Source organism: Anser cygnoides, chromosome 4, assembly GCF_040182565.1.
Source record: "Anser cygnoides isolate HZ-2024a breed goose chromosome 4, Taihu_goose_T2T_genome, whole genome shotgun sequence".
Classification (NCBI taxonomy): Eukaryota; Metazoa; Chordata; class Aves; order Anseriformes; family Anatidae; genus Anser; species Anser cygnoides.
Genome location: NC_089876.1, coordinates 23,238,477 through 23,265,376, shown reverse-complemented (window position 1 = coordinate 23,265,376; position 26,900 = coordinate 23,238,477). Strand labels below are relative to the sequence as shown.

At 36.9% G+C, this 26,900-nt stretch overlaps 1 protein-coding gene and 1 long non-coding RNA gene across 4 annotated transcripts; one reads left to right on the top strand and one right to left on the bottom strand.

Annotated features, from left to right (window-relative positions):
• Positions 1 to 7,505: 7,505 nt before the first annotated feature.
• On the bottom strand, positions 7,506 to 25,985 carry DTHD1 (death domain containing 1). The gene is made up of 10 exons (XM_013185928.3): positions 25,083 to 25,985; positions 20,814 to 21,621; positions 19,982 to 20,312; positions 19,133 to 19,312; positions 18,153 to 18,397; positions 16,846 to 17,010; positions 16,000 to 16,289; positions 13,448 to 13,692; positions 8,406 to 8,463; positions 7,506 to 7,821 (listed from the first exon to the last, which is right to left on the bottom strand). Exons 1-10 carry the CDS (start codon positions 25,351 to 25,353, stop codon positions 7,532 to 7,534), a joined length of 2,883 nt encoding a protein of 960 aa, XP_013041382.3. The 5' UTR covers positions 25,354 to 25,985; the 3' UTR covers positions 7,506 to 7,531.
• Positions 13,840 to 19,082, top strand: LOC106039073 (uncharacterized). Of its 3 annotated transcripts, none has more exons than XR_001209026.3 (3): positions 13,840 to 14,130; positions 16,198 to 16,303; positions 18,914 to 19,082. It is a non-coding gene; the product is annotated as an uncharacterized lncRNA (long non-coding RNA). The 3 variants fall into 3 exon arrangements; XR_001209027.3 differs by lacking the exon at positions 13,840 to 14,130 and adding an exon at positions 15,967 to 16,067; XR_001209025.3 differs by lacking the exon at positions 13,840 to 14,130 and adding an exon at positions 16,054 to 16,143 and having other exon boundaries at positions 16,216 to 16,303.
• Positions 25,986 to 26,900: the final 915 nt, after the last annotated feature.

The following is a 26,900-nucleotide window of genomic DNA, read 5'->3' as shown; positions in this document are numbered from 1 at the left end:
ATATTACCTCCACTATATTAAACATAGAATGTCTTTGACAAGCTCATTAAAATTAATACGAACATTTCAATAGTACAGACTGGCTGCCATAAATTATTCAGGAAAAGAAATTATGACATTCAACAAAGCATGCATTTTTTATTAAGATGGAAAACCAGGAAAACTTTAACTAGTAGCTAATTTCAGTTACAATGAACACACCCTTTATTAGAGCAGTGTGGATCTCTTAACTTCATTACAAGGTGTAGCCATGGTTACCAGTCCCTGATAGGAAAGAGACAAAGACTTGACAGCAGTTTGTTGTCAGCCATGAAACCAGAAATCAAATCAATTTCATCTCTTTTCAGACATGAGCTGGAGCTACTCGTTGCTTGTCAGGTTTAGGTGTGTGCATGTGCATAGGCAGTGCGTAGCATGATGGAGTGATGTGAACCTTCTTGTTATTATTTTGTTGTTCCTTATTGGAATGAAGGCAAGCCATACCGTACAGGCAGTGTACATAGGGAATCCAATGGGTTTAGTTGACCTTCATTGAAATTTGCTGGGACACCCCAACTCTGGATGGCAGACACGTAAGCAATAGAAGAATGCTATAACCAAAGAACAAAAGATTTGTAGATCCGTAATGTCCCATTTGAGATCCCCTCTGGCTTGATCAGCGTTTGTAGTTTTATGCTCATCATAATCTATGATGATGCTCAGTGAGTCATCTGCAAACCACATAAAGACACATAGAAACTGAACTTGATATTAAACTTGAACTAGATATTAAACTGAACTAGATATTAAACTTGACATGATCACCAGCTGCAACATGGGGCTTATAAACCTAGGTGCTGTCACTGATTTTTTGCCCTGTTCAAATATGCAGTAGATGTGGTTTGTTTCAGGGGTGCATAGCTAATGCATATCCCCAAGCCCATGAAGATGCATTGAACAACTGGTATAAAGTATATATTGATAATCCCCGTCCAGTCTGTATAAACTAGGAACACAGAAGTGGACAGGGAATTCCCTTTGTGAATTCAGTGCTCCATAGTTGGAGATTCCTGTTATAAAATCTTTCATGAAATTTAAAAATTGCATTTCAAAATGCATAAACATTTTTTCCTATTAATCCTGCTGGTAGGTTGTGATGTTTAGGAAAATACTTCTAATTACAAATCTATATTTTTGTATATGTTTGGGAACCAGTACTGTGTTCATCATTTCAAAGTAATTTCCTTTTTTTTTTCTTTTTTTTTTTTTTTTGACTAGACAAGCTTATACTTCTTCTCCTTTTCCATGATCAGTTAGCTCTTCCTTCTCTACAGATGGACTTAGCAAAGAGATTCAGCAATTTGCATTCATCCTTGTTGAATAAACATGAGCAGAAATGTACACAATCAGAAGAGGTCTCCTCCATCTGTTCTAGACTGGCATTCACAGTTTGCTGCCCTTCCTAGGAAGGTTTATTTGGCATATACGAGGATTGCATTTACATATAGCATGGCAATGATGAGTAAAATGTAGAGCTCTTGACTAAAACTCACAGTCCTTGTACAGTGCATAGCCTGTGAGTTAAAAGGACTCCTAAGCAAAGCCTAAGGGAATAATGAGTTGAGTAGAAATGATTCAGTAAACCCATGGCAGCCTTGCCGACTTTGCATGCTTCTGTCCTTCCTTATTTTCTTCCAAACAATTCAGTTCAATGCACAGCTCTCAGTAAGGATTAGTTTCTGAAAGATTGCAGAAGATGTCCGCATAGGTTAAAAAAATAAATAACAGAAGGCTTTCACTTTTTACTTGCACACAGACATAAGTCTGAGGCTCTTAGGAGCTTCCATATGTATAAACAGTATTTTTCAAGCTACTTGGATTTAGTTTTAAAAGTACCATAAAATCTGTTATTTTATCAACTTAATGCTTAAAAGACATTCTCAGAAAACTTCCTCTACTGCCTTGTTTTCTCCAGGGAATGATATTTCAGCAAAACTTCATGGGGGGGGCGAGGGGGGTGTGTGAATCTGTGGTAGTAATTATTCATTTACCCCCCAAATTTTTCTAGTTTATTTAAATGTTTGGAAGTATACAAAGCAGCAAACTCTTCTGATAATGTTGTCAGTTTCTTCATTACAGAATCACTGTCTCTTCCTTTCTGGAAATAGAATACTCCTGAATATTTTTAGGTGTTTGCTCCTTCAACTGTTTTCTGCTCCTTTCCTCAGAAAGCAAGCTTTCCTATTTCTAATTGCATAATATTTGCGTCTTAAACAACTTGCATCCCTTCATCTCAAAAGGCTCTAAAAGGGGGGTAAGTATCATTGAGAGACAAGTGAATAATGCACAGTTTTTCAGGAAATTCTCTTCTGTTATCTTAGTGAGGTGACATATATTGATTTCAGGCTTGAAATTTTCTGAAAGGTAAAACAGTGTATTTGTAGCAGTTCTTCTACGACACCTACTGGTTAAATTGGCACTTGCATTATAATGCTAGCCTTTGATGATAATCCTAGCTGGAATCCTTCCAATTCTATTAAACTGTTCCAGATTCTCAAATTTAATTATTCTCCACTGGACATAATCTGACCAAAGACCAAAATTAAAATAGGTGATAAAATTTCTGGAAGTCATATTATCAAAACTGGACTCCTAAATAGATTGCAATAATGATAAAGGTTATGCATGGATTTGAAAGTATTTTAACACGTTGAAAAGCCACCATTTTTTCATTTGGGAAGCCACAGCACAAAACATCTTGATAGGAACAATGAAATGGTGGGTACTCAATGGACAATAACGTCAATGATCTGTAGGCATGTAAGGTTTTGTATATGCCTTGGAAAAATCTTCCACCAAGGTGATATACCCAGGATAACATAAAGTATTTATATATGTACTGGGGAGTCAAAAAGCAAATGATTTTTTTTTTTGAAATACTAAGTATAGGGTTGTAATAGTGATGACTAAGGGTAGTTTTTCACTTTGACCTTAGATAAAGACAAAGTCTTACATTTGCATTCTGTATTATAAAATCATTTTTCTTATGTTTATGATACTTTCATTGTTCAGGGAGAAAGGATGAAACATGGGTACTGCTTTTCTATTCTTGTAAGATATGCTGTGATTTATTACAATATTACTGTAGATTATTAATTTATAACAAGTCTTTTGTTAACCTCTAATATTATATGAGAAAATTGTTTTATGTCAGTCAATATTAACAATGGGAGCTCTTTAAATTAGCATTATAAATGAATTCTTCTTAAGATAAGAACAAACAACAGAAGTACTAAGGCAATGCTTTTCAATTTATCAGGATCTTGTAATGATACAAACTGTTCCAAAAAGCAACTCAGGTATTTGGGAGGATGATCATTATTATTGCTTAATAATAATAATTATTAATATATTTGTTTACTATAGATTTGATAGGTTTTCTATGTATTTACTGTAGATTATGTAGACCTTAATTTCAAGCTCCTCTACTGCTTAGAACCGGAGGAACTGCAGGGTTTCTTTTGTTGACACCTTTTCTGAGATGTATCAGAGATGCTCAAGGACTTTGCTTTGTCTTAGGGTAAAGTGTAGAGTTATATGGAAATAAAGGAATAATTTCAACTGGTGTCTTTTATGCCATGGCCCTGAGTGGTCCTGCCCTTTTGGGTATTTAGTTCACTGCATGTAAGACCAGCGTACTGACACGAGTTGTCTAGAAGAGCCAGCAGAAGCCTCTGCTGAGGTTCTGCTTCATAGGATCCCCCAACTCCTTTGCTTGGGAGCAGCTTTTAAGCTGAAGTTCTAGTTCTTGAAAATGACTTTTCTACACAGTTATTTCTGTAAAAGCAGTACTTCTTCCAGGCTTTTTTGAAAGAATAAAATAGCTGCCACTAAAAAGGGGATTGGATGGAATATTGATTAAATGCTGTCTGTCTCTCTCATTTTTTTTTTTTTTAATTTAAAACCAAGAGCTTACTGATCCTACTTATTGAGCCCTGTTTCACTAGTTAAAGAGAATTTGTATTTTAAATGTTGAAAATGCGAAGTCTGCTTTATACCTTTATATTTCATCAGTCTCATATACAGCTGGCAACCTGTCCTGTAACAGTGCTACAAAAGGAATACACATTTCTTCCTTTCTTTTTTGCTTAACTGCTCAGTATTTAAATAATTAGCTTCTGCATTCAGTCAACCATATTACAGCTCTCTAGGTGGTTTCTTTATGAGCAAGTGGCTTCCAGTCTTAGCTCATTTTCTGTTCAGTTGTCTCCACTGTTCAGCTGAAATCTGCAGCATCAACTTTTACTTAGGGGTAGAAAGCACATTCACTCTAAGCAATAAAGCTCAGGGTTTGCTCTCAGTCCCATATAGTTTTTATAGCCAATAAAAAACATGGCACAGAGCAGATTTGTTCCTTACAGACTGCATTCTTTACTACATTTTATTTTCAGTTCAGTGAATCTCAGTGAGAGAAACATTTCATTTAGGAGACAATGTTCAATTGAATGAAAAGTAAATCACAGTTTTGATGCTAGATGAGAAACTGGATTTTCCACAGCAATAATTCACTGATGTCAGCCTATGACTGCATGCACTGTTTGGAAAGAAGCAAAATAGTCAGACATTCTTCCATAAGACTGGAGATCTGCCTTGGCTGATGTTCCACTGCTCCTCCCTTTTCAATGAAATTTCTTTAGATTCTGTTACAACTTAATTTTAATTTATCTCAACTGTAAAGAACTGTATTTTGGGGTCTGATTGCTGCTGATGTCACTGTTCTGTTGCACAGAAGGACATGATTTGGTCTAATACCTCATTTGTTTGTGGTTTTATTTACAGGCTGTGAACTTTGAAGGGGGAAGAATCTCTTCTCTGACACAAATTGTAGTTAAAAAAAATTGTAGTTAAAAAATGTATCTATATGTGAATATGCTGGTTAAGACCTAACAAGAAAGCACATATTCTCTGTATTTCCTCCTCTTGCCTGGAGACCCTGGGGTCAGGAAGACCTAGAGAAGGAGCGTGCTTCTGTGGATGTATGTTAGAGGAAAGGAGAAGAAGTGGGCAGACATAATATGCATCTTTGTGTGATTAGTTCATATAATTTGTTATTAAAATCTGTACTTTAACTATGCTGTTATGATACAATGTTTTTGTGACCTGAGAAAGCGTGTGCTTCGTGCTACCCGTGCTCTTCCAAGAGCTGAAATAACAAAAAATTGGGAAAAACTACTATGAAAGTTACCTAGAGCAGGTAGGATGCTGTACATTGGTTTGATACAACTAACATATTGACTGTACACTGAGCTGTGGAGGATCTCCAAATCCATGTCAGTCAGTGTAAAACATAATCTTAAATTCCAAGGAAGAAGAGACTGAATGCAGCTGGCCCTGTTGTGTAGATGCTCCTGAAATTCCCCCAGTTGCTGCTTCACACTCATGTTGATACTGTAAGGTACAGTGGGGGTATCCAGGTCTTTATAGGTGGCTAGTTTTTTTTTTTTATTAATTTTTTTTAATTTTGTTTTATTCACATTTTTTTCTAGCATTATTTCTAGCAAATACAAGCATTATGTTTTTTGCTGGACACAGAGGCCATCTTGTGGCAGGATGATGGTAGTTGAATTAAAATACTAATTTAGATGGAAAAATTAAATCCAATTTCTTGAAACATTTCCAGTATTATTTGTAGTACCCTTATACATTGAAGCATAATTATGATATATATATGTACTGACAGCACCTGCTGGGCCTGCAGCAGAATATTCATTCCTAAAGAGCAGGTACTGATGACAAAAGATCTGAAGACAAAATATGCTAGCAAGAAAACTGCAATAACATTTTCTGGTAACAGAACATCAGGCTACATTTAAAAGACATATTTCTTTAAGGAAAAAAATAAAAAAGGGAAGGATGATTATGTCACTGTGAAGGGGTCAAGCTCCTCGTATTTCTATCTTACAACTAAAAAATGATAATTCTGCAGGACAAGACATTACTGAATAGAATAATGAAACTAATGAATACTATTTTTTATCTTTTCTTTTGTAATGTGATTTTCACATTTATTGTAGTGATTTGGAAATGTTGCAAATGAAAATTTGTAACCCCCTGAAAATAAAAGATTCAGGCTAACAATGAGTATCACAATTAAGTTTTGTCAGCAAGATGTACAGAGATTCTAAATAGTTTAAATATTAATAAATCTTAGATTAATAACTTTTAGATTTAGATTAACATTTAAAGTTTGTATTATATTATTAATTAAATAATTAAAGTGGCTGGGAGGTAGGGGTTGGAGGAGTAAAGGAATTGCTGATTTGAAACCGTAATAATAATTATTATTATAACTGAAAAATAAGTATGTACCGGTGGACTTTAAGAAAGAGCTGCATCTACTGCACATTGCTAGTGCATTAGGGAAACTGCACAGATGTGACAGCCTGTGCAATCAGAAATTGATATTTGCATATGCAAATACCAAGCAGCTTTCCCCAGAACTCTGTGATTCACTGGACTTGTCAGCTACTTTGAGACTTGTAACAGAAATGTCAAAGTTCATCTTCTAGAGACATCTGTGGTATGTTGTATGAGGTGGATTGCAGTACAGTGGCAACTAACAGAAGACCATCAATTAGGATATTATTTCAGCAGAAACATAGTAATAAAAGGCCAAATCTGCTAGTGCTCTGACTTTTGAAAAATAGGTTAATCTTACTTTGCATTCTGAAAAGAAATGAGTTTTTAGAGTTTAAAATGCATGGCTAAAGAATGGTACAAATACGTATGTTTTATTATCTACACTTTCAATACAAGAGGTCAATATAATGAATAAAATTACAAGGCAAAAAATTTTTTAATTTACAAGAAGAAATACTTCTTCCAAATTTGATTGTAGCGTGAAAAACAAAGACAAAAACAAAACCTGAAACATTACCGTGATAGATAATAGTGAGGCACCAAATCTGTTAATTTCTTGAAACAGATTAGATATTGAAATGTGGTAATGCTGAAAGTTTTGATGACATTCACAAGGATAATAAACATTCACAGAGAACATAAAAGTCAGGAATAGTTACAAACAGCCTTATATTAAGAAGAAATTTCTTCTGTTATTTTAATGATCCATTATGGTTTCCTCTGAAGAATCTGATAGCTATTATTATTGGACATACAGTAGTCCATATATCAAGGAATGATGCATAAGACTTTTGATAAAGTATAATGAATAATTCCTATTTTTTAGGAGCATTTACAAACACGATCCTCTGTCAACTGAGTATGGTATGTTTAATTAGAGCCCTTAGGCATGTGTGCGCACCAGTCCATAATTCCTCATACCTGTATTATCAGTACATCACTTTTCCACAGGGTAAATATTCACTTCTAGCAAGCAAGGGCATTGTTATCATTCTTTGTTTTAGTAAAGAGTTTGCAAAGTGACAAATAAAACAGTGGTCTGTCGCTTCATCAGATGATACATATCCTGAAAACATTCACTCTTCTCAACAAGAAAGAAGAGAAATTGGGCTGTTAGTTGCCAGTAACTCTGTCAAGTGAACACTTTATTTTGCCACTTACAACGAAGTCCTTCTGAAAGATCCTTTCTGCCGCTCTTCTGCAAATAGCGAGACAGGAGCTGCTGTTTATCAGCCGACCTCGGAAGGGTCTTTTGCCAGCAGCAAAGAAGCTCATAGATCTGGTGTGTTAAATTATCGGGGCACTTCAGCCTAACAAGCTGAAGTACGCTCCGCCGAACAGGGAGGCGTAAAGCAAGCAGTGATGTATTATCTTCTGCAAGCTCTTCTGCAAGCCAAAAGAGCAAGCTGTCCCATAAGGCCTCTGAAGGGCAAAAATTAGTAAAGCAATGCTATTATTTTTCTGTTATGTAAATCTTTCTTTCAAAAAGCTTTCTAAAGCTGCAGGCTCAGTGGGTGACCTCCCAAACTAAACGTGGTTTGTTTTTTACTGTAATGGAAACATCATCACTTCTTCTTTCTAATGTAATTTTTGGTAACTGCACTGAGACGTGAAGTGGATATAGTCAAAAGCAGATTCAGTAATGATCTATAGCTCTTGGAACAGCATGGGGAAAGATAGCAATAAAATAAAAGGCATTTCCTATAACTGATACATTAGTTACACTGGAGCTTTCCAGTACAAACTGAATCTTATCATACAGAAAATTGTATGCTGCTCAAGTACCGCCCCCCCCCCCCCAGTTATCTTTAAAGAGCTTTTACATCTCCTGGTAACCAAATCACCTTTTGCTTTAAATAACTTTTAATGCATTAACTACTTTGGTTCCTGATTATGGCATTTTAAAATGTCAGTTACAACAGAAATAAATCTTGCCATTTAAAAAATAAATAGCTAATATAACTATTATTTATATTGATGTTAATGTGTCATGTAAATGTTCTTACCTGATGAATCAGAAGAAATTCTTTTTGTGCTTCGTGGACGGTTGACCAACTTTTCATGCTATCAAACAAAATGTGTTGAAGAAAGAGAAATGACTAGCTGAGCACGGGATGAAGCACAGGGATGGGTCATAGTACTGAAGACTGGTCCTACCTACACAGGGCATTTGAGTTACTACTGAAAGTGAAGCAACACCATCAGCTGGTATAGATCAGTAAACAGCTATCGAACTAATGAAATGAAGTCTGTTTACACAAAATGAATGTTTATTGCATCTTATTAACAAGATTGATTTACGCAATTTAATAAAAGTTTCTTCAGTAGCATTATGTTGTGATAGGTGTATAGAAACTGGGGATATAGAAAATCTGTAGGGAAACTTTGTACACAAGATGTATTCTAATTTCAAATGCTGCATTAACTTTTCCTTCCTGTCCCTGTGTACTTATTATAACTGTGTGCATAACATACTGTTTCAAGGAAAGTAACAATACATACTGCATACTTAGAAACTGTTAGGTCTAGAAATTATACTATGTGTGTAGCTATAGTTATTTTACATTGTTCAACTTTTAATTATAAATCGCTAAAAATCATCATAATTCAAAAGGCAAGTTTCATTAGCAAATACAGAGTTCTTCCTCTTTCTTCCTTTTAACACTGGAGAGAAGGACAAAAACCTGTCTTTTTTCCTTATGACTGAGAAAAAGGAAAGTCTTGTGGGCCTTAATCTTGTTTCCTACTCCATATAGAACAAGAAATTATTTACAAAAACACTGAGCACAAGAAAAGACTAAATTGCATCAAGTCAAGTGGGGCTCCTTTTTTGTTAAAACCTGAAATTGTCCTCTTTTAGTGCCCACATTAAAAGTACTTTCATCACGCATTCAGTTGCATTACCTGGCTGTTTATGCTTTCCCTATGAGACTTGCTCCAGGTTTATTCGTGGAGCTTCCCTTTTCCATTTATGAATTAATAGCATGAAACTCTCACTGAATAAATTACTCTCATTTGTGTGCTTCTACAGCAATTCTGACATGCACTAAGTGTGAAGGTAGCATAACATGGCTGAAAAACCCCTCAGAGTAAGGGGAATATAAAGCTCTTCCAGAAGGGGGCATTGTTTTTCTTCCAAGACAGGAATTTCTTTGGCTTCCTTTTATTATGCGTTTATATTTGAACGTATTTTTATTCATTAATGAGAATTTAGCACCTCAAAGCTCTGTATGATATTTTCAAAGTTATTACGGATGAACTCAATCACCCATGGACTGACTTTAATCTGAACTACTTTAAGCTATTTAATTTTAAAACAGTTGTAAAAATGGTAAGAATTGAAAATGAGTATTGTCTAGAAATAGTGCGATAATATACAAGGCATTAGACCTAAAACATTAAATCTGCCTTTAAAGATTAAATATCTCTGGTGAAGAGCTCAATTCATCCACGGTTCAGCTGCACTGGCATGTGGCCCCGCTGTTTTGGTTGACAGTGTAAGTAAAATACTCTTAGCGGTCAAAGCAGTTTTTTAGTCTGGAAGGCCCTAAAATTAGCTAAGCAACTGCCTTTCTGAAGCAGAGGATCACATACTATTTTGCTGTTAGGCAGTCATTAAACGTGAAACTTCAGCAGAATAGTAATTTGATAATGCTTGAATGGATTACACCACTATTTTCTGCAAAGCGCTCTGATTTCAGTCAGTAATACTGAAGTGCCCTGCAAAATGGACCTTCAGACATGGCCAGACTCTGCTTGCATATCAAACAGGACAGACAGAAAAGAAGAAATTAACCTTTTAAACTCTTCAGCCCAGCTTTACAATCATACAACTCCTTTGAAATCAGTAGGAAAATCACTGATATGCTCACACATACTTGACATTAGAACCTGATCCACTGCATTTCCTTATGTTGAAAATAACAGGTTTGACCAACCAGTGTTTTTGAATGCTGAGGAAATGAAAGCCCTATAAATAGGGCTTAGTTAATGGTTAGTTAATCTGTTATTACATTTACACTAAATTTAAGATATTTATGAAAGTAGCAGAAATGTAAGTAGTCTTTGCTGTTCTGACCCTGTATTTCAGGGATTTTATTCCCAAACCCTGAAAGGGTTCCCCAATATACTGAGAGCAAGTGAGAAATCCTTCATCAGCACTACAGTTTAGAGTCAATTAATTCATTTTAAGAGACAAGAGCCTTACTGTGACAACTGGGAATGTGTAAGCAGCTGTTAGTGTAAGAGCAATATTATTAACAAAACAGCATTATCAATAGGAGAGAGATGAAAACTGAGAACTATGTTTTAATATGCTTGAGAGAGATGTGGTAGCTAAATTGCTGTATTGTAGTAGTATGCATGTGGTAGAAACTGGCAGAACTGAAGAATCATTGCTTGAGTATATCTGTCATCATCAGGGCAATGTCTATTATTAATGCTCAAATTGTACTAAATAAGCAGATAAACAGGAGTTATACATGGAATCAAAGCACCACAAACAATCAAACCCCTTACTGTTAGAAAATTGTTAGTCTATACACATGAATGTGGTCAGATAGTTCTAGGTGCTTTGGCAATATACATTAATGGCATCAGCATATGACTAATTATGGACAGTGTTAGTCTTTGTTCATATTATATGAACATTAATGCTAGACTTGTTCTTTTATGAAGTGGTAAATAGCAGTTGCATTTGACAGATGGTTGGTGTAGTTGCTTGTATAATTAGTGTGTTCAATTTCTCCACGAGTGTGTTTTCTCATCCAATTTTAACAATTTCCTTCTATTTCTTTTATTCATTAGGAACCAAAATGTGCATATATATCTGATTAAAAATTGTTGATCACATCATAGAGAGTAAAGATAAGATAAAATTCCTAAGTTAATTTTACTGTCAGTGCTTTCTTCACTAATAACAATTTTAGAACATACAATAAGAAATGGTAAGTAATTAGAATTACATTTTTGTTGCCCTATCATTCAATTGCGTCTGGATCATTATGTTTAATAAAAGGTTCTGTCTCTCTTCCAGTCAATTCGTTCCTCAAACACATTTTTAACTGCTGCAATATCCTGTGAAAATGAGTTCATCTTTTGATTATTTTTGCATGCAAAAAGTATGTTCTTTTGTATCATTAGTTATATATACCTGTCACTTACCAATATCATTGTTCTTGTATCCTGCAAAGGGGGCTGTAACCATTCCATTTTCTCTTCCTGAGTATACAACATTTCCACTAATACTAAAACTGCCTTAAGAGTTACCATTAATGTATTGTCTTTCTACATGGAACCACTGCAGAGTGTAGTCATAATATGGATGCCTCATGGATAAATGGCATAACCCTTTTTTAATTATTATTATTTATTTATTAGTAGCAGTATTTATTTATTATTTTGTGTGTGTGTGTGTGTTTAATTTTGTGTGTGCTAACATGTCTAGTCAGGTGAAAGTCCTGTACCAGGATTCTCCCATCATTTACTGTCCACCTGCAGAGCTAGGGTACTCCTAGTTTATATAATTCCTGACATGTGAATGTATCTGTCAAAGGCTGAAAGGACAGAAGATAATATGCATTCCTGATGTTAGACTTCCTTTCCAATAAAATTTACAATTTAACAACCATAACCATATAATACAGTTCTTCTGCTTCTTTTACACAAGTAGGCAGCCTGAGTGTTCTTGCATGTCAACATATATTACATATTCTCATACACTTACACAGAGTGACCAGATTTTAAGATCTCAGCCACACTGGGAAAGAGAAAATGTGGCCTTAACTCAGTAGGAGAAAAAGGTTAGCCAGAAATAATTGTTTTGAAAAATCTGAGTTGGACATTTTAAGACTAGTGTGTATAGCACGAGACTATATACACCAAAACAAATCTGAAACACTTGATAATTATCTGTGGTTTAATAAAAATGCATCTCCTTTCACTAAATCTTATTCTTAATACACAGTAAGATTAACTAAAGAGGAAAAATGGGATGGAAGAGAAGAAAGTGGATGGAAGAAAACTAATTGATACCTAGGCTGTGTCACTGGTTCCTGTTTTTTTTGTTTATGGGTTTAGGTTTTTGTTTGTTTGATTGTGATCTTCCCCAGTGAAGCCTCAAGAGTTTGTATTTCTCTCTCTCTGAGTACTATACATGGGATGCGACCTCTGTGGAAAAGCAAAGAGGGTGAAAGTATGCGATTCCCCCCCTGCCAAATTTACATTTTATATGTATTTTATCACTAAAAGAAGCCTCCTCTCAAAATCTTCTACACTTAACTTTTCTTATTTTTTGCTTGGGAGAATGGAGATGAGAGAGAAACCAAGAGCTATGCTTACAGAATAGAAGATGTATTTGCAGGTAATACTTTAAGAAGAGTGAGTTCAATTAAATTCAAAAAGAAACAGGTGCTACTATATGCCACTAGAGGTTCAGACCAGTCTTACCTGCACAGATTTTGAGATTAAAATGTATGTAAACTTGATAAAAGTAGTCTAGTGGCAGCATTTTATACAATACAGGATGTTGATATCTGGGATCTTTGAAAAGATTACAATTTGATTTCTTTCCATTAAAGGTTAATTTATGTAGGAATAGCTTTCACCAGAGATGAAGCCAAATGCCCACATGGCTGTACAGCAGAGGCTAATCAAGTATAATAGGAAAATCAGGTGATAGGAGAAAGGTTACGTTGACCATTTATGCACCTACAATTTGCAATTCTGCACTGCCTAGACAAGGTTACAGAGAGTATTTAACTGACACTTAAGTAATAATTTCTCAGGGCCATACAAGCTGGAAAGGGCAAATCTGTGAAAAACTTCTGCTAAGTACAATTTTTCTATGCTGGTCCTTGGATGAGAGTCTCTCACCTGCTAAGAGAAATTCTGAGGGTGTTTGTACATTGCTGATGGATCAGAACTGCTCCATCAGCAACTCTTTGGCTTATCTGTAATGGAAAGAAATTTACCAACATCCTTTTGCCTTACAAATACATGGTAAGGGAGAATGGGAAAGATCTCTAGCATTATCAAGTGAGAAACTCACCTTTGGTAATGTTAGTGCTAATTTGCACAGTGCTGACTGGTGCTGGTAATCAGCACATGGCAAGGGCTGTTTCCATTCCTTGGTTATCATCTCTCTGGTAATTTTATAAAAAACAGCTGTTCCTTTGTAATGAGGTGAGCTGTGGTTACCAAATTCATCCACTTCTTTAATTTGGAGCTCTAGCTTGGGCTTTCTTTGTGAATGAAAAGTCAGCCTGTAGGCTTTTCCAAAATCTTTTCCATTTTCTGCAGACCATACAACAACAACAAAAAAGATGAACAAAAAAATGCAACAAAAACAAACAGAACACCATTTTATATGTTGTATTTGGATGTGTAGTATTTAAAATAATTAATTGAGTCAAATGGAACTAATCACATAAGAATCTTTGCCATTGTTTTTACTTTATATTGGACACCTGAAGCTCAAACCCTCCTGCTAGCCTGCCTCAGTAGTTGGAATATCTTCATAGTTAGCTGTCTTAGCCCCTGAATTGTTGGCTTGGGGAACAAGTGGTGAAGGCTGTGCTACAAGTTGAAAAGAAAGGGAAATGGAAGGTGATAAAGTATATAACAGAGAGAAATAAAAATAATGCTGAGAATTGAATTAGAAATACATGTTTTCTAGTTACTCATGATGGATGTCTGCCTATCTGTAACAGCAACTGGAATGAGTTCAGAGGGGTACGTGCATTTTTAGGATTTGTAGCTTCATTTTATGTGATACATCTCTAACACTATCCTTTCCACAGATAAGCAGGCAACCTGGAGGATTCTCTTTTGGGAGAATTTCTTTAGCATAAATGGAGTTTTCAATGGGAGAGTTTATATAAGATGTACAAAATGTTCAGGGAGCTACATACATGTCAATAGGTAATTTCCAAAGCCGACAGAAGAAACTGTATGTAACTTTGTGTGAATTTTTTTCTGAGGTTTCTTATCTCATTTCCCTTTAAGTAAGCTGAATGGTGGAAGCCAGTGCATGTAATGCTCAAGACTGCTAATGTGAACAGCATAATAACTCTCTCATCGCCTCAGTTTATGATGCAACTCACAATAACCACCATTTTGCCCTGGATTTCAGTATTAAACCTTGCTCACTTTAAGTGAATCTACACAGATAAAATAGCAGACTGTTTATTTTTATTTGGAATCTGTTTAATTCCTATCAAAGGCTCATTAAGTTACAAAGACATTATTTCATTGATAGAATTCTGCCCTTTTAAAATAAAAGAAAAACCAGCTGCTTCCAAGGAACCAGGTTTCACAGAATGTCAGAGGTTGGAAGAAATCTCTAAAGATCATCTCATAGGCTAGTCCTGCTCAAAGCAGTGTCACTGTAGTGGGCTTACATGGCAAGGTTTTGGTAGTGGGGGGGCCGTAGGGATGGCTTCTGTGAGAAGAATTCAGAAGCTGCCCCATGTTAGATAAGGGCCCTGCTCCTGGCCAGAGCCAAGCCAAGAAGCGATGTTGTTTGCTCCTCTGTGAGAGCATATTTAAGAAAGGAAAAACAACTGCTGTAGAACAGCAGCTGGGAGCGAGAGAGGAGTGAGAAACAGCCTTGCAGATGCCAGGGTCGGTGAAGAAGGAGGGGAGGAGGTGCTCCAGGTGCCGGAGCAGAAGTCCCTTGTGGCCTGTGGTGAGGATCATTGTGGAGCAGGCTATCCCCCTGCAGCCCATGGAGCAGATCTCCACACTGCAGCCCGAGGAGGAGACCGTGGTGGAGCAGGTGGATGTGGCCTGGAGGAGGCTGCGACCCATGGAGAGCCCCCGCAGGAGCAGGCCCTGGGCCGGAGTTGCAGCCTGTGGAGGACCCAGGTTGGAGCAGTTTGCTCCTGACGGATGGACCCGGTGGCACAGACCCATATCTGGAGCAGTTCTTGAAGAGCTCCTGCCTGTGGGAAGCCCACGCAGGATCAGTTTGGGAAGGACAGCATCCCATGGGAGGGACCCCACATTGGAGCAGGGACAGAGAGTGTCTGAGAAAGAGTGGTGGAGACGAAGCGCTGGGGACTGACCACAGCCCCCATTCCCCCCTTTCCCCTGCACAGCTCGGGGGGAGGAGGTGGAAGCGGTAGATGGGGGGAAGGTGTTTTTGGTTTCTTTCCTTTGTTTCTCACTTCTCTAGCCTGTTAGTAATAGGCAATAAATCTTACTATCTCCCTACTCTGAGTCTGTTTTGCCTGTCACGATAATTGTTGAGTGATCTCCCCATCCTTATCTCAACCCTTGATCCCTTTGTGTTGTATTTTCTCCTCCTTCCCCCTTGAGGGGAGGGAGTGAGAGAGCAGCCGTGGTGGAGCTCGGCTGCCCACCTGAGTAAAACCACCACAGAGCAGGTTGCTCAGGATATTGTTCATCTAGCACATTTTATTTGTCAGTTAGAGCAGTTTCCTCTGCAGTTCCATGTGCCTGTCATTTATAAGCTATAAAACAGTGAAATAACTAAATATGATGTGACTAACCACAATCTATTGTTGTTCACATACAGTATTTCTGAACAGCTGAGCTGACTGATAAAGTACATCCAGAAGCATCAATTAATTACCTTACCTGAAGCAAATATATTGCCTGTAAATTGAAAATGAATCTGTTCTCCTTCTCTTAATGGAAACTGCTGCGTAGGTTCTGGGGGACCAAAGTAGCCCTCCTCATGGAGATTTTGTAGCTCCCAGGACAATTCTTTGGATGCACATAGTAAGACTACTATTTGATTTGGGTTTTCTCTTTTCCGATACAATATCACATTAGACATTGTGCTACAAACAGCTTCTTCCAGAGCCTGAGCAAAAAGGAGAAGATACGTAGTTTCCAAGAGGAATGAAAGCCGAATGACCACAAAGCTGTATTAAAAAAGGTAAGAAGGTAGACAGTTCTATAAGTTCAACATCTAACAAATCATTATGTAAAATAACACAGGGCTCAGTCTTTAATAGACATTTTGCTATCTCTTTTTATTCTGTTTTCCAACAAATGAAAGGGTGAAAATCTACCTCTTCTGTAGAGTATATTGGCTCTATATCTATGAATTAAAATATATATGAATTTTAGAGGAAATTAAGAAACTATTTCTTAATAAGAAATTTCCAAAAATATAATGGTTTTGTAGTTAGAGAGCTAAATCACATTGCCAAATTTAGATTAATATCTGTATTTTCTCCCTCAATTTTTGGATATGTTACATTGTGCACAATCAATAGATGAAAAAATAATTAAATTTATATTTTCTGTACATATGCATATCAAGTCTGAATGACCTGATACTACAAACTGAAAGAAAGAAGTGCTGGCAAGTTAATAATTTACAGTGAATGACTTCTTGACTCTACTAATTTACATTGACCCATGCACTTGGAAGTAAATAGTAAATAAAAATGTATTAAATTATCAGTACATTACCTTTCTAAATGTTCATTTAGTTCAAATGATACAAGCCCATTCCGTGCATTCTGGATATTAATATCATCAAACACCATCCATTCCCGTTCTTTGTTTCTATGACCTAATAATTTCAAAGAATCGCTGAGATTCTCTCCATTCTTTCTCACAGAAGCACTTGTAGCCCTGCAAAGCCAAGAAATGATACAAAACAAAACCACAGCTGCAGAAAGAGTAAGAGTAAGGCTTGAGTAAGGCTTGTATTTGTAGCACTGCTTTCCCTTCTGCTTTCCTTGATGACTATGCATTTTTTTCCACCTTGTAGAAAATCTACTTCTGAAAAAATACTCCAGAGCACATAAGGGGTATAATTGTTAGCCTCAGCCTATATGCAAATGAAGGAAAATGTTGGCATCATTTTCTAAGGAATTTGTATAGAAACAACCAATTCGTAGTCTTTTCTAGTAGTGCTTTGACTGAGAATCTAAAATACTATTTAAACTAGTATTAAGAACTGATAAGTGCCACAGGGGTACTGCTGCACAATGAAGTGTTTCTGGTATGAGAAATGCATTTTGAATCTCCTATTAACTGCCATGGGCAACCTTCCCAAATCTGAAGCTTGTGATAAAAATGGATGTCTAGTCAAGGAGATCAATGTGACTGTAAACTCTTTAAAATATGATGTGACAAGTATTTCAGAAATGGAAAGCTGGAACATTGTCTTCCTTCTCCATCTGTACCCTGCTTACTTTGAAGATAATCATAAATGTTATTACACTGCCAGTTAACAACTGAAATTTAGAGAATTTTTTTTTAGGTGTCCCCATGTTTTCATGTGTTTTTTTTTGTTTGTTTGTTTGTTTTTAGAAAAAAAAAAGGTGTTTCAAGGTCTGATTTTTACAAATCTTGTAGCATGTGCTTTGGAAAAATCTGACCCTTTCTCTAGTGCTGCAGGTACCAAAAAACTGACATGCCCTAAATCATTATTTCAGAAATTTTGACTCAAGTAGCCATTGGAATGTGTAGAAGTAGAGATCAGAAAATTCAGTGCATTTCTCATCCTCGTTCCTGCTAGAAAGAAAGTGGTCAGCAGCGGTTAGCATATTTACATGATACATCAACATGTTATATGGATTTTCCTTGTGAAGTGATAACATGAGAATTGTGTGGATCTGCTCTAGTGTTTCTAACAACGTTTGTAACTATAGCAGACTGTATTCGGGAAGGAACACATTTTTAATACAAAAATTATTAATGAACATCTGTTAAAATTAATTCATTTTAATGCTTTTAGAATGCTGAATTTGTAATGGAGTTGTTCTTACTGAGGATGGTATGCTGCAGCAACCCTCTTCACTGTAGCACTGATGGCTCTCACTTGTTCTGTCTCATCTCCTTGCCTTTTTTTTTCTGGGTTTGGAGGACAGGGTAGAGTAATAGTGACTGAGTTATTAAACGGTTGAGCTGAAGGATGCTGGACATAAACCAGTGCACTGGTGGATACCACTGAGTAGTACATATCATTTCTTGCTTTCAGTGTGGAAATCAGTGATGGTTCAATTGGCTGAACCTAAATATGGAAAGCAATTGTACAAGTAATTTGTAAATGAATAAATCTTCCCTTACATGCCTTCATTTTCTATTTGTATTATCTTTTGAGATCAGATTAGAAAGGCTTTAGGCTCCTCTATAACCCAGGAACAACCCTAGTAATGTACAAGGAATTTATACAATACACAGCCAAGTGCTTGAAAGTAATCAAAAACTGGAAACTTTACTGACTTAAATATTTGACTGTTAACTTGAGCTTCTCTGCATGTAGTACTTTGGTTGTTATGGGGGAAGGGAGAAACACAGTATAACTGAAGGAAATTTTGAGATTGTTCCTAGCCTAACACTAAGTGGTGACAAAAGCTGTTGCAGCACATGGCAGAAATGAAGAAGGTCATGTGAGAAAAATTGTTCCCCTAGCTTAAAAACTGGGCCATACAGTGGAAGTTTGGTGTTGATGCTTAAATCATTGTGGAAAGCAATTGTTTTTTTTCCTGAAGTATATTGAACACAGGTTGATTGATCTTCTTTTTAGGTGCAGATACCGTACTGACTACTAGCAGTATCATGTGGTTTTAACAATGCTGACAGGAAGCCATTTGCTATGAATACAGGATGTGGAGGTGCCACTCACGACTTTTCATAGACATCTAATAATGGAACAGGTTGCCCTTTAACATTGTTATCATCGGTACTTCAGAACTGATCAGATAACACAGAGTTGTGGAACAAGTACTGCGTATTTCAGTCTCACCTTTAACTGCATGGCTGCTGGAGAACTGAACGTTTCCGGAGGATAATAGAAAGAGATTCTAGAATCCATGCTCAGCTTTTGTGAGAGTCCTACCTTTGGAACAGTAAAAGTTTCTCTCTTTAAGCATGACAACACAGAAAAAACACCCAGCTGGTAAACTTTCACTTCCGCAAATGTTTCCTGTGTAAAGAGAAAGTGGGGTAGAGTACATCAGAGGGAAAGGAAGCTGTGTTCTGCAGCACATTAGCATTTTGAGAGGGCAACATTAATTATAGAGCAAAGTATGAAACAAAAAGAAATGAAGTATTATTGTGAAGTATTATTGCCACTTGGATGCTCAGTTATCTGGTGATTTCTAGTCATCATGTAATGTCATTCATATTCCAGTGTGTGACTGGCATGAAATGAGATGAGCTCATCAACTGGGTGATGAATCTTACCCAATGTGATTACTTCTGCAGTTAAAAGAAGAACTGAGTTTGGACTTGTACGCACAGAACTGTGTTACTTCTTTGTGATCTGAATGCAAACCAATTCCCCTTAAGATTTTACTTTTATCAAAGAATGCAACATATCACACGTATTTACAAAAATCATAAATTACTACTCAGTCATTAGTATTGTGGAACCAAGCACTTCCCTTATGACTACTAGTGAAAAAAGGACCTTGTTAAATACCAGCTTTCAAATAGAATTCATGCTTGAGGGAGTAGGAAGGAAAGTTCAGTTTAACCCTATGTAATGGGCAATATGGCTTAATAAGGACAACTTTACTTGTATAACTCCACACAGGCTAATCTGAGCAACTGTACTGATGTTTTCACAGTGTTTAGATAAGAGGTTACCAACCTTATGGTTTCCTTGGTATCCCTCCAAAGAAATGGGAGTTAAGTAATTTGATTGAAAGTTCACTTCTGTCACCTTCACCATAATCTCCCGATAATTTCCTCTGAAGCATGAAGTAAACGGGATTGCAATGTTGATAGGGAAAGGGATTGTTTTCTCATTATCAGAGCATTCGATACTGATAACATTGCTGACCAGCTCCTCGGAATCACCAACCACCAAGGAACTCGTGTCATTGACTATCTTACATGTCAGATTCTCCAGAGCAGTTGCAGGGGCTTTAATAAAACAAACTACTTTACGTTCATTCTTACCACTCTCTTCCACTAGAAATCTGGAGAAAAAGAATAAAAAATATTAGTTTTTGTATTTTGAGTGTGGTGGTGTCTTGCTATAATCATTGCTTCATTATAGTAAAAACAGATCTTTCATAAGAACATACATATATGAATAGATAAGAAGATCATGAAAAATTTTATGTTGAGCTTGTCTGAGCAGTTTACAAATTATTACAGAACAGACTAACTGGGGTCCTTTTCTACTGATTTCCAGCAATTTTGGAATTACTGACTTTACTGTCTGTGACTCAGTTCCTCACTGGTTTAAAAAATAAAAATCTGTGCAATCAATTAGAAAGCTTCAGTTTACTTTAGACCAAATTGAGGATCTTCATTTTGCATGTTATAAACTGCACACAGTAAACTTAAATTGTAAACTGGTATGAGCATGGCCAGCAGCTGTTTGATATGTGCATATGGAGCTTGTGGGCCCACAGATGTTTATATATATGCTAATAAGCAATATCAAAGTATGTCTGAAAGAAGAATGAGCTTACTCTTTGTTCATCCAGTGCCTAGATTTTTCCACTTCTGAATCATTTGTAGAAGGATTCACAGCAGCAAGATCACATGTTTGTGCTAAAGATGTGAAGGTAATTAGATCATTTGTACAAATCTCATAATTTGTTTTCATTTTACTGTCTTCCATTTGCTCTGACAGTCTGTGTTCTTCACTTTCCACCTCTTTTGGCGGTTCTGTGACTACTGCCTCTTTTTCCTCTTCACAAGGACTTGTGACAATTTTGTCATAAATATCTGCCAATGTCTGAGATGGAAGGCCTTCTCGAGTACCCTTAAGAGCATCTTGACAAGCCAGTTCTGAATATTTTTCTGTAAGAGCGTTATCTCTGAGAGGTTTATCTTTCCCATTATTATCCTTTTTCTCTGGAGTGGAGGTCATTAGCACTCTGTATTCACCATCTTCCTTTTTCATTGGAGGTTCTCTGCTAATGTCCTGTTCTTGAGCAGATACATTTTCAGCTGATGATACAAATATTTCTTTTGCCATAGTTTTAGTGTCACTTGGCTGTATTTGATTAATGTTCTGACTTTCTGTCTTGTTTGGTGAAGGAGTTTTTTGGGATTGCTGACTGGGACTAGAAGATGCTTGCACAGACTCCATTGCTTCTCCTTCAGAACAACACACACTTGTTTCTCCAGAAGTATTTTTAGCAGTCTGGATCTGAGAATCATCTGGTTTGCAGCTAGCAGCATAAAGTTTATTTTTGGCCTCTTGAAGGTGTGAGACTGTGTTTGTCAAATAATCCTTCATTTTCTGCAGACAATCTATAATGTCATTGTACTCTGAGGGGGAAAAAAAAAAAAGTAACCGATTAAATTTTGCTATGAAAGCTAGCCAAAAATGTGAAGACTTTTACATGTATATGTAGTGAATTGCACCTAATTCCATAATGCCATGCAATACATGAAGCAAAATATATTTCCTGGCTTTCATTTAATGTTTTTGCACTTTCTGCTATTCAGTTTTGAGTGAATTTCTGAGGAACTGAAGTACAACTGTGTGCTTGTCCAAGTACTATTGTGGCAGCTCTAATGAACCCCATTCTAATGATCAGACACAAGCTAAATTCTTAATGACAATTGATCTACAGCAGGGAATTGGTAAATAATAGTCGAATCAGCTTGGGAACAGCTTGAAAACTAAACATTAATTACATATATTTCCCAGAATTGAATCTTGCAAGATTCTAACATATAGGTCTCCAACAAAGCTATTATACGTGACCTTAGTATTAAACATGCTTAGCAGCTTTGAATTTTTGCTCTAAAGAACAGAGGATAATGCAAGAATACCAGCACATTTACAATGCTGAAGTTCAGCAGTTTGTAGCATCCTGTTATAGGAATGGTAGAAGTTTGCCTTGCATATAACTAAAAGCACTGGGTGGAGAAGCATGTAACAAAAGCAACATTCCCTGCCATTCCTTTAATATTTTGTCTTTAATGAAAGTATTTATTTTATGATCCCTCACTTGTCTTATCTTATACCTTTTCTTAGAAAGCCTCCCAGGTATTATCTCCAGAGGTTTCATTGTATTACTTTCAGCTCTCCCCTCACCTTACGTTGTCAATCTCTCTATAACTGGAACTATGCCTTCATTAATTAGGTATATTACAAACCTCTGGGAGAAATTCTTACTTTCTTTTTGCTGCATAAACACCTAGAAAGCTTTGTTTTGCTTGTTAAATCTAGTGGAAGTCAACACAAATAAGAAAATTGTGTAGATGAAACATGGTATAGTGTGCTCTTCCCTAGAGAGACAGGGAGGGAGGGAGGGAGGGAGGGAGAGGGAGAGAATAGAATGGCAACAGATGGGATTTGACACTTTTGCTACCTTTGATACCAGTGGGGAAAATGGTGATTTTTGTTAACTTTATTCAGTAATGTCATATGAAGTAAATCAGTTTCTCAAGGTTTTCAAGTTCAAAAAGTAATTGCATTGAGTAAGATTTTCATAGCTATATTTCATGGTTTAGATAGGCCTTTCACTTTCATCTCTGTTTGCACCTGATTGAGTTAAAAACTACAGAGTACAGTTCAGTATAATTTTTTTTTATTCCTGATCCCAGTCTAAAAATTATTCTTTTGCAATACTTTTTCAGTTTCCAAATGATTTGGTTTAGGAACTTGACTGTATCTAGAAAAAAAAAAAAAAGCCAACACATTTTAAATGTATTTTTTTTCCACTGGCAGTTCAAGGAGAAAATGAGTTTGTTCTAAGACACTGCTGTTTTTCCAATGGTACTTTTACAATGGTGAAGAACTTCCAAATAGTTTAACAGGCATGAGATAAACAAAAGGACTGGAAATAACAGAGCTTGCACAGCTTGGTTTACATAAGAGGTTGTAAAAAAAAAACATTTCCCAGTGTCACTAATGCAAACCTCAAGCTTTGGCAGTGCAAACTATCCTGTTTACTACCGGAAGTTTGCATTCTCTAAACAACAACAACAAAACCTACAGCAACTTTAACTTTCTTAAAATCAAACATATAGATCATAGTGTCTTTCTGAACAATAGTATTTTCCTACATTGTGAACTTTAAAATAATATTTAAATAAAATATTTAAATTTAAAATTAAAAGAATAAATTAATAGTTCCGCACTTGGCTTAAAGCCAACCAAAGACACTGCCGTGTAACTTTAGACTTTAGGTAGTCTATATGCAAAGTGTCTTCAAACCTTTTGCCAACTGATTATTTTATGGGAAAGCAAGACAGTTAATTCTTAGAAAGCTCGAACAAAAGAGGTCATATAGATCACGAGGCCAACAGGGCAAAACTAGCTTGATCCTGGAGTCCGGAAGCAGGTCCTGTCATAGAATCATGCAATTATTAAGGTTGGAAAAGACCTCCAAGATCATCTGGTCCAACCGTCCCCCTACCACCACTATCACCCACTAAGCCATGTCCCTAAGCGCCAGGTCCAACCTTTCCTTAAAGACCCCCAGGGATGTTGATGCCACCCTGGGCAACCTGTTCCAATGCCTAACCACTCTTTCTGAGAAGAAATTTCTCCTGATTTCCAACCTGAACCTCCTCAGCACTACTTGAGGCCATTCCCTCTTGTCCTGTCAAAAATGTTGTTTTATTACTGTTTTATTACATTACAAACCTTCAGGACACAGACTCATAAATACGGGCATGGCTGAAGATTTTTGTCTGGAGTCTCCCCCTCTGGTCTTAGAATCATGCCCTTAGACCACTATTAAATGTTAAATTTTCTTCTCTACCATGACAAATGTTTATTAAGATGCTGTTTCTGAGGAAAGAGATTTGCTTCATTTGTCACGAAACCTGCATTTCATTTTTCAGGAATAAAATCCAGATTTAGTTCTCACAATACATAACATGCTTAGAGATTTTAAAATACAAACAGGCGCCGGAGCTGAGGTTCCCCTGCAGCCTGTGGGGAGGACCATGGTGGAGCAGATCTCCACGCTGCAGACCATGCAGGACCCACGCCGGAGCAGGTATTCCCTGAAGGAACTGCAGCCTGTGGAGAGCCCAGGCTGGAGCAGGGGCCTGGCAGGAGCTGTGAGCTATATCCCATGCTGGAACAGGAGTAAGTGTGAGGAGGAAAGGAGGGGCAGAGAGGAGGTGTTGGGGACTGGCCACAAGCCCATCCCCATGCCCCCGGTGCTCTGGGTGGTGGGAGGAGCGGCGAAACGAGTGAAGTTGAGCCTGGAAAAAAGGAGGGGTAGGGGAAGGTATTTTGATTTTTGCCAATAAATTTAATAAATTAAAAATATTTAATAAAATATTTAATAAAATATTTAATAAATTAAATTTATTTTCCCCTCCTTGAGTCTGTTCTGCCCATGATTGGAATTGGTAAGTGATCTCCCTGTCCTTATCTCGACTCTCGAGCCTTGCCATCATGTTTTTTCCTCATGTCCCGTTGAGGAGGGGGAGTGAGAGTGTGGCTGCGTGGGTGGCAGGCATCTGTCCAAGGTCCTTCCAGCACATCATAATATAAATAAAACTGTGAAAGAACTGCTTAGTTCATTATACGTGCGTATGTATACTCTTCTCACATAATGAGAATTTATGAGTCTTATATGGAGTCATATAATACACCATGATTTCACTGTTGAAATATTAATTCATTTAGTCTAACAAGTGGCCAAATACTGAAATACTAACAAATGAAAGGTGAGGTCCCTGAGCATCATTACATGTCAGAACTTAGCATCCGATACACCCAGTCCATTCTCTTTGTGGGGAGGTTGCTCTATACTTGCCTGGACTTGCAGTCAATTCCTTGTGTTTGTCATGGAGAACACTCAGCAAGTGGCAAGTGTCTTGAAGGCTTTCTGTAATGCTCCCCAGATGTTGGCTGAGAGATCCGCTCAGCTCTCTTGTCGAAGAGGTCAGTCTTAGCACATACTCCACTCTCTCTTCATTATCACTTTTCAGAAGCACATGTCTTGCTAGCAGGTTCAGTTGCCAGATCTTTTCCAGTTGTTCTGATTTGTCTGCAGAAGGTGTAAACCTACCTTCAGCCATTTCCATCTTATATTCAGAATATATATGTCCTACCACAATTATTTTCTGGTGTTCAGACACTTCCACAAGATGATGTCCTTTGTTCAGACTGCGCTGTTTATTGTTTGTAACTTAAACAGCATATAAAAAGGTACTATATTCGACACACACTGCAAAAATCAAGCTCTAGCTCAGCAACTCTGAGTTGATGTTGACTATTAAAAAGTTACTAGGTGACAAAAAGGTGTGGCTCTGGTGTGACTAAGGGCAAGAAATGCCAAGAGATGCCAATGTACAGCACACACATTTAAGAGCATAAATAGGGAGGTTATATAACTTGGTTATGTAACAGTGACTTACACTGCAGGAACTATGAGCAGTTTCTTATTTCAATGGCTGCAAATGATCAGTACCTATGAAATCAAGCCCTAACTAAGAATTCATAATTATATAGTCACCACCAACAAGGAAGTGCAGCTTTTCATTGCAAGCTAGCATTAAGTGCAGTAGGTCGCTAGACGTCGTTTTCTAACAACTGTATTTTCTTTGTTGTTCAGAGACATCAAGTAGGTGGGACAGATCCAAGCTGCTACGCATGCTGGATGATGGGTTTGAATTATATGTCTCAGCAATACAAGAATTTACAAATCTGATTTTGTGACAATGGACATGTAAAGAAACATGCAGTGTTTTCTGTAACAGCTCGAAAAGTTCAAACAATGAATGCCTAACATTTCATATGACATTTTGGATGTTAAGAAGCAAACTTATGAGAAAAGCATGAGCTCACTAAACTTAAATGTGATGTAAAGAATTGACTGTAGGTTTCTCATGGGAAAAAAATAAAAAAGACCGTCCTCAAGAGTACTCCCATGAAAACTGGCAGCTCTGCTTTTGCAGGGCCTCGTGACCACCTGCTCCTGGAAGCAGCTTTGTTTAGCAAGACTCCTATGCTGTTTGTTCATTGACTCCAGTTGGTGAAATTTGAGTGCTGATACCTCAATGACAGTATTTGCATTGATTTCCATCTCATCCAGCATGTTCAGGAATAAAAGTCTCACCAGTATGGCAATGAAAACAGATGGAGCAGACTGGTCTGAAATCTTCATAGGCAGAGTTCAATACTGGTCTAAATTTGAAGTGTCATATACACCAAAAATGTTTTATAGTTTAAGAAATGTGCTATACAAATTGTCAACACGGTGGCTTTCCTACTAAACATTCCTCTTTATGGTCCATTATAAATAATGCAGCTTTTAATAGCAATTAAAATAGGACCAGGATGTAAAAGCACACTGAAAATAGCATAGGAGCATTGTAAGGACTAATAAGGTAATGTCAGCAGAGTGCTTTGAAGATGTAAAGCACTGTATAAGTGTTAAAAATAACTAGGAAAGATAAAAAGTGTCTTTAATCAGTGTATGAGCTGAAACCAGCTGTAATTATTAAATTCAAAAGGAAAGTTCCTTTTGACTCATTATAGTTTGCTTGATCACACTGAGTGTACTGCACAGCTAACACAAAAGGGTAGGTGAATCACTAACCTATTTACCATTTCTGATGGTCCAGCAGCA

Coding starts and splice junctions, on each gene's coding strand:
- DTHD1 (XM_013185928.3), bottom strand. CDS start 25,353: ATGGAAATGGCTGAAGGTAGGTTTACACCTTCTGCAGACAAATCAGAA. Junction 18,398..19,132: donor CAGCAGCCATGCAGTTAAAG/GTGAGACTGAAA, acceptor TTCCATATTTAG/GTTCAGCCAATTGAACCATC. Junction 8,464..13,447: donor TAGCACTAACATTACCAAAG/GTGAGTTTCTCA, acceptor TTTGTTTGATAG/CATGAAAAGTTGGTCAACCG.